This window comes from Mya arenaria, chromosome 14, assembly GCF_026914265.1.
Source record: "Mya arenaria isolate MELC-2E11 chromosome 14, ASM2691426v1".
NCBI lineage: Eukaryota > Metazoa > Mollusca > Bivalvia > Myida > Myidae > Mya > Mya arenaria.
The window spans coordinates 38,453,617-38,462,387 of NC_069135.1; the positions used below are offsets into that span (position 1 = coordinate 38,453,617).

General features: G+C 37.1%; 1 protein-coding gene across 2 annotated transcripts; it reads right to left on the reverse strand.

Moving 5' to 3' along the window:
- Positions 1-788: 788 nt before the first annotated feature.
- Positions 789-8,463, reverse strand: LOC128218558 (uncharacterized). 2 transcript variants are annotated; one of them, XM_052926251.1, is made up of 4 exons: positions 8,394-8,463; positions 2,768-2,954; positions 2,101-2,264; positions 789-1,470 (listed from the first exon to the last, which is right to left on the reverse strand). In XM_052926251.1, exons 2-4 carry the CDS (start codon positions 2,768-2,770, stop codon positions 822-824), a joined length of 816 nt encoding a protein of 271 aa, XP_052782211.1. In that variant the 5' UTR covers positions 2,771-2,954; positions 8,394-8,463; the 3' UTR covers positions 789-821. The 2 variants fall into 2 exon arrangements, with proteins under 2 accessions (XP_052782211.1, XP_052782210.1); XM_052926250.1 differs by lacking the exons at positions 2,768-2,954; positions 8,394-8,463 and having other exon boundaries at positions 2,101-2,745.
- Between the last annotated feature and the right edge of the window lie 308 nt (positions 8,464-8,771).

The window sequence follows — 8,771 nt, forward strand, 5'->3', positions numbered from 1 at the left end:
ATGTGTATATTATGCAAGTAAATCTTCATTATATTTAAATTGAATAAGTCAATATGACGGTGTTATATATAAATACACGAACATTGAACAGTCTACATTCATCAAATAGAACATATACATATATATAATATTTCACATAGTTTGTGGGATATAAATTGTCCAAAATATGATAAAATATAAGTATTCACAAGATGCTTTTGGATTCATATCATATTACTTATACCATGCGGTCTAAACAAAACAATTATATACATGTTTGACAATACTACAATATACTTTGCAACAACAATAAGGAAGATCCCAAGTCGATAGTACCAAATGCAACATTGAACGTTTTGAGTTTTAATTTAACTTGATAACAAGAGGAGTGTTTTTATATCCACCAACAATCAGAGATGAAGTTCGGCTGCTGAAAAATAGATCGTATAGTTCGTTTTCTCTGCTTGCCAGGGTGGCCAACTTTTTCTTCCCGTCTTTGTCAACCTGCAGCACTGTATCGGAGTCACAGCAGCAGACGAACACGTGTCCAGCAGATGTCACGTGTACTCCGTTAGGATGTTTCATGTCAGGGTCAGTGAGTAAGGCAAGCTTGTTGCCCTTGTTGTCCAGGGTGATCAGTTGGTGTTGACTGAAATTTATGATGTAGATTGTCTTCCCGTCGTTACTGATGGCACATTTCCACACCGTCCAATACCCAGACTTGTCCTCGTACAGCATCTTCACCTTCTTTCCCGACATCGTGTAGACGTACAGTGCGTTACCGGAGGAGATGTAAAGCTGGCCGCCATAGTGAGTTGCGGAAAAACATAAATGCGTGAAGCTTAACGTCCTCCTAGTAACGAAGTTCCCTTTCGTAGCATTAATGAAATAAAGTCAACACTGAAGAGGTGGTTTGGATCGAAAAGGGGAACTTCTCGCTGTTTGGTCGTAACAGTTTGTTCTTCAATCGCTCCAAACGTCTTTATTGAAGATAAAAGTTCTTCGATAAGGTTATTGGCTTGAAATGTTACATTGTAACACTCAATGGTGGATATGCCACGAAGATGATCGTTTGCTTGTGAAATCATATCCTGGCTCTTTCTGTACGCAATATATGATTTTGACTCGCTTGATTTTGATTTTGTTTGAAAAGCGGCAATCATGTTTTGCAGTTCAATAGTCATTTTATCACAAGTTTCGATATCTTTCTTTATATTTTTTTCAAGTTCACCTATTATTCCGTCCAAGTCCTGTAAAGTTGCCTTCTCAATCTTGTCAAGGATTTCGTTGATCTTTTTACGAATGGTTTTTAATTCATCAGAAATGGTTGCCCGCGTCTTTTTCAGAGATGTCGTATTCTTCATTCTTGCTTCTTTCATCAGCTCGAATTGCTTTTCAAGTTCAGCTATCTTCTTTGGAATTTGTTGAAACTCAGTATTTCTCTGAATACCTTTTGCTACATCTGGAATGGGATGGATTTTGGAACATAGTCTGGAACAAAGAAGTGAAACAATTGTTATCAGTTCTGCATAAACTGAATATGACCTTGCTTACGTCGGACAATGTTTAAGAAAATGATTTAAATTTGACGCAATTACGTATAGATAAGTTACCGTTTTGTGTTTTAAAGGCGCACAGCATAGGTGGATGCAAAAAATGATTTTCTTTTAATTTTTAATTAACTATTATGGTTCATTAATTTGACTTGATTGATCAAAACCGAAAAAAACTGATTTGTGTACAGATTCAGTGATTGTTAACTGGGGAATTTGCGGCCACGTAGCTATTAATTGAAATCACCATTTGTATGTTGAAAGACTAATATTTTTGTAAAATGTACACAATAATAAGCCTTTTTTGTTTTAATCATGAACAGTCGAATAAGTTAAAAATAATAATATATAAAAACAATAAAATATTTTCATAACCCTATGTTGTGCACCTTTAAAATTATTGAAGTTTTCTTCCTTCAAACCTGTGGTCCAGGGCGGCACACGAATAACAGCAAAGGCTCATAATAAAGGTTGACGCGAAAAATGCGATAATTAGTAATAATAATAATAATAAAATTTTGCATGAACCTATGTTGTGCACCTTAAACTTGTCATATTTCCAACATACCTGTGGTCCACAGCGACACACACAGGACAACACAACTGGTCATGGTCACCGCATACCAGCTTCAGTGCCTCCCCCGGGTGCATCCCGCATCTCTCCAGGGCGTCCACCACTCCTGGGGCAGCCTCCCATTTCTTCACGTCCTTCCGGCCGAGCACCGCGTGCTTCTTATATAATACGTTATGTTTTGAAACACAGTTTTGGCAGTAATATATTGTGCATTTAGTACAATAATGGTGAGCTTCGGTGTTAAATCCGTTCTCTTCACACGGAGAGCAAGAAAAATCATGGATGAAATCACCGCCCCTCTGAATGGATGAATCAAAATTAGAAGCCATTTCATACATAGATTTTAAAAATGACTCACAAACTATCTTAGACAGTCATTTTCTGTTTATTTTGTAACTAGGAAGTAAATTGTTTTGTACTCCGTTGATACAAGAAAACCAACAGATCGATCAATTTCAAACTGATATTTAACACGATATCTTAAAGTTAAGCACTGTTACGACCTTGCTTATTAAAAATCCTTCTATTTTCACATATAACCATATTTTTAAACATGTAGAGATGTATTCCCGTATCAACTTTAAAAGAAATAAAATATTGTCAGTTGGCAGGCATTCGTAAATCTGGAGTGCGTAACAAAATAGGTTTATCCCGAGCTTACCATAGACTGCCGAATAGTCACAATGGCATTTCCGTTGCTCAATCGTTACACTCGGCCTTCTCCGGCAAGCTTCAATTCAATTGGATAATGGCCGAGGTGTTCCGATTGATTCCGAGCTCATTCGGAGCTCCTCGGCCGTTTTTATCGAAAACTACCTCGGATGTATATGTTAACCTTTGTCAGAAATCTGTAAATAAAACACGTACTAATTTTAATCCGGCAGTTAAACTTGATGACACTACTCTTGGGAGTCTAAATCATTTATGCAATAAAATTCTTCATTGGCAATTTATTAAAATTTAGTAATACAAAATTCAAGTTAAAACTCTATAATATTTTAATACTATTATTTAATTTTTTACGAACTACTTATACTGATGTAACGGCATACATTCGATGTTGTTTTCTATGGACAATGGCCGAGGTGTTCTGAGGGGAGCTTGCCGTGTAGATTGGGTCACACAACACTAAATAATTTTCATATGTATTATATCGTGAATTGGCCGATTTGCAAGACAAATGGCAGGTGTAGTTCCACTTACCACTTGTGTTAAAATCATTAACAACACTAATACATCAATTAACAACGAAACCACATGTACACCCGGTTATCTCATTTACATCAAATAACCTCATGTGTATCATGTAACCTCATGTACACCAAGGCACCACATGTACATCAAGTTACCGCATGTACAACAAATAACCTCATGTGTATCATATAACCTCATGTACACCAAGGCACCACATGTACATCAAGTTACCGCATGTACAACAAATAACCTCATGTGTATCATGTAACCTCATGTACACCAAGGCACCACATGTACATCAAGTTACCGCATGTACAACAAATAACCTCATGTGTATCATGTAACCTCATGTACACCAAGGCACCACATGTACATCAAGTTACCACATGTACACCAAATAACCTCATGTGTATCATATAACCTCATGTACACCAAGGCACCACATGTACATCAAGTTACCGCATGTACAACAAATAACCTCATGTGTATCATATAACCTCATGTACACCAAGGCACCAAATGTGCATCAAGTTACCGCATGTACACCAAATAACCTCATGTGTATCAGATAACCCCATGTACACATCAAGTTTCCTTACGTGTACCAAGTTAAATCATGTACACCAAGTAACCTCATGTACACCAAGTAACCTCATGTACACCAAATAACCTCATGTGTATCAGATAACCCCATGTACACATCAAGTTTCCTTATGTGTACCAAGTTAAATCATGTACACCAAGGAACCACATGTACATCCTGTTACCTCATGTATACCAAATAAACTCATGTCTACATGTAACCTCATGTACGCATCAAGTTACCTTATGTGTACCAAGTTAAATAATGTAAATCAAGTATCATTATGTACACCCAGTTACCTTATGTACACCAAGTAACCTCATATGCAATAAGTAACCTCATGTACACCAAGTAACCTCATGTACACCAAGTAACCTCATGTACACCAAGTAACCTCATGTACACCCAGTAACCTCGTGTATCCCAAATTACCAACACATATACACCAAGTTACCTCATGTACACAAAGTAGCCTCAATTTCACAAAGTCATGTAATTCTGTTACGTCCAATTTGCAATATGAAAAACGAATTAACAGTGACGTTTCTTTGTCTGCTTCTTTAGACTCTGATTGGGAAACAACATCGCTATTCATTGGTCATACACGTGTTGAACTAGCTTTACACACACACTTTTTAGATGATATGTCTTCAGTAACCATGTCTGAATGTTTATCGACCAGCTCTCACTAAACCAATTCTGTTTGTATTGACCATAGCAGTAATTGTTAATGTTTTAGCTCAGTCCTTTCAACGTTTTACATCTTTCTGTATTAAATACATATCTGGTTTATACTTGGACAGATTTATATATACCATTTCAGAAAATGAACAATAGTAATCAGACTAAGACTGCCGATTTTTATATGTAATGTGTAAGTGTGTCTACCCGAGATGTCGATGTTATATGTGAGATGAAAGTCATAATCCAACTGAGACTGCCGATGTTATAACGTGAGATGAAAGTCATAATCGAGCTGAGCCTGCCGATGTTATAACGTGAGATGAAAGTCATAATCCAACTGAAACTGCCAATGTTATAACGTGAGATGAAAGTCATAATCCAGTTGAGACTGCCGATGTTATAACGTGAGATGAAAGTCATAATCCAACTGAGACTGCCGTTGTTATTTCGTGAGATGAAAGTCATAATCCAACTGAGACTGCCGATATTATAACGTGAGATGAAAGTCATAATCCAGTTGAGACTGCCGATATTATAACGTGAGATGAAAGTCATAATCCAGTTGAGACTGCCGATGTTATAACAAGAGATGAAAGTCATAATCCAACTGAAACTGCCGATATTATAACGTGGGATGAAAGTCATAATCCAGTTGAGACTGCCCATGTTATAACGTGAGGTGAAAGTCATAATCCAGCTGAGACTGCCGATATTATAACGTGAGATGAAAGTCATAATCCAGTTGAGACTGTCGATGTTATAACGTGAGATGAAAGTCATAATCCAACTGAGACTACCGTTGTTATACGTGAGAGGAAAGTCATTACGTGTAATAAAAATCATTATCAAACTACGACTGCCGTTGTAATACGTCAGAGGAAAGTCATAATCCAACTGAGACTGCCGTTGTTATACGTAAGATAAAATTATAATCCAACTGACACTGCCGTTGTAATACGCGAGAAGAAATTCATAATCCAACTGAGACTGCCGTTGTTATACGTGAGAAAAAGGTGATTATCCAACTGAGACTGCCGTTGTTATACGTGAAAGGAAACTCATAATCCAACAAAGACAGCCGTTGTTATACGTGAGATGAAATTTAAAATCCAACTGAGACTGCTGTTGTTATTCGTGAGATGAAATTTATAATCCAACTGAGACTTCTGTTGTTATTAGTGAGAAGAAAGTCATAATCCAACTGAGACAGCCGTTGTTTTTAAGTGAGTTAAAACTCACAAACCAACCGAGACTGTCGTTGTTTTTACGTGAGTTAAAAGACACAATCCAACTAAGACAGCCGTTGTTTTTACGTGAGTTAAAAGTCATAATCCAACTGAGACACCCGTCGTTAAACGTGAGAAAAAAGTCATTATCCAACTGAGACTGCCGTTGTTAAACGTGAGAAAAAAGTCATTATCAAACTGAGACTGCCATTGTTATACGTGAGATGAAATTTATTATCCAACTGAGACTTTCGCTGTTATTAGTGAGAAGAAAGTCATAATAGAACTGAGACTGCCGTTGTTATAACGTGAGATGAAAGTCATAATCCAACTGAGACAGCCGTTGTTTTAACGTGAGTAAAAAGTCATAATCCAACCGAGACTGTCGTTGTTTTTTTCGTGGAATGATAGTCATAACCATGTTGAGACTGCCGTTGTTATACATAAGATGGAAGTCACAATCTAGCTGAGACTGCCGATTTTATCATGTAAGATGAAAGTCATAATCCAGCAAAGACTGCCGATGTTATAACGAGAGATTAAAGTCATAATCCGACTGAAACTTCCGATGTTATAACGTGAGATGAAAGTCATTATCCAACTAAGACTGCCGATGTTGATACGTGAGATGAAAGTCACAATCCAATTGAGACTGTCGATGTTATTACGTGGGATGGAAGTCACAATCCGACTGAGACTGCCAATGTTACTTCGTGGGATGAAAGTCATAATCCAGTTGAGACTGCCGATGTTATAACAAGAGATGAAAGTCATAATCCAACTGAAACTGCCGATATTATAACGTGGGATGAAAGTCATAATCCAGTTGAGACTGCCCATGTTATAACGTGAGGTGAAAGTCATAATCCAGCTGAGACTGCCGATATTATAACGTGAGATGAAAGTCATAATCCAGTTGAGACTGTCGATGTTATAACGTGAGATGAAAGTCATAATCCAACTGAGACTACCGTTGTTATACGTGAGATGAAAGTCATAATCCAACTGAGACTGCCGATATTATAACGTGAGATGAAAGTCATAATCCAGTTGAGACTGCCGATGTTATAACAAGAGATGAAAGTCATAATCCAACTGGGACTGCCGATATTATAACATGAGATGAAAGTCATAATCCAGTTGAGACTGCCGATGTTAAAACGTGAGATGAAAGTCATAATCCAACTGAGACTGCCGATATTTTAACGTGAGATGAAAGTCATAATCCAGTTGAGACTGCCGATGTTATAACAAGAGATGAAAGTCATAATCCAACTGGGACTGCCGATATTATAACATGAGATGAAAGTCATAATCCAGTTGAGACTGCCGATGTTATAACAAGAGATGAAAGTCATAATCCAACTGGGACTGCCGAGATTATAACGTGGGATGAAAGTCATAATCCTGCTGAGACTGTCGATATTATAACGTGGGATGAAAGTCATAATCCTACTGGGACTGCCGATATTATAACGTGGGATGAAAGTCATAATCCTACTGGGACTGCCGATATTATAACGTGGGATGAAAGTCATAATCCAACTGGGACTGCCGATATTATAACATGAGATGAAAGTCATAATCCAGTTGAGACTGCCGATGTTATAACAAGAGATGAAAGTCATAATCCAACTGAGACTGCCGATGTTATAACAAGAGATGAAAGTCATAATCCAACTGAGACTGCCGATGTTATAACGTGAGATGAAAGTCATAATCCAACTGAGACTGCCGATGTTATAACGTGAGATGAAAGTCATAATCCAGTTGAGACTGCCGATGTTATAACATGAGATGAAAGTCATAATCCAACTGAGACTGCCGATGTTATAACAAGAGATGATAGTCATAATCCAACTGAGACTGCCGATGTTATACATGAGATGATAGTCATAATCCAACTGAGACTGCCGATGTTATAACGTGAGATGAAAGTCATCATCCGACTGAGACTGACGATATTATAACGAGAGATGAAAGTCATAATCCAACTGAGACTGCCGATGTTATAACGTGAGATGAAAGTCATCATCCGACTGAGACTGCCGATATTATAACGTGAGATGAAAGTCATAATCCAACTGAGACTGCCGATGTTATAACGTGAGATGAAAGTCATCATCCGACTGAGACTGCCGATATTATAACGTGAGATGAAAGTCATAATCCAGTTGAGACTGCCGATGTTATAACAAGAGATGAAAGTCATAATCCTACTGAGACTGCCTATGTTATAACGTGAGATGAAAGTCATCATCCGACTGAGACTGCCGATATTATAACGAGAGATGAAAGTCATAATCAAACTGAGACTGCCGATTATATAACATGGGAAGAAATTTATAATTCAACAGAAACTGCCAATGTTTTTACGTTAGATTTAGCTCTAAATCTTACAAAGATCGTGATTTTAACTGGAGTTATCTAACGGAGATTGTCCTTGTTATAATTTGGGACTTTAATCTCATTCTTACCAAGATTGTCGTTGTTAAATCGTGGGATGTCAGGTTAAACTTAACCGAGATTGTCGAGAGATAGCAGTCTTTATGCAACTGAGACTGTCGATGTTAAAGACGAGATGCAAGACTCAATCTTACCCATAATTTGATGTGATGATGTTTTTGAATCAATCTCGTAAATACACATAATACTTAAATTGAATAAAATCAACCTGCTTGTTTTCTGTAAATAATAAGCGCCAACCTATTATTGAGCACCAGATCTAGTTGTGATAAAGATATCAACTGTTCGTTTGTATGATCACTTATCCGCTTAATTGGTTCTTTTGTTTAAGGTTTTACAAATATGAGACAAACTTAAAACTATATCAGGCTACTGTTTAATTGTAATTGATTACGAAAAGCATGTTGAACGTTTAAATAGTCCTCAAAAGGTCCATATTGTTACAAATAGTTAAGGTCATATAAAACAGCTTAAAATTGATATCGTTGGCTTTTTGCCTCTTCATAAATTGA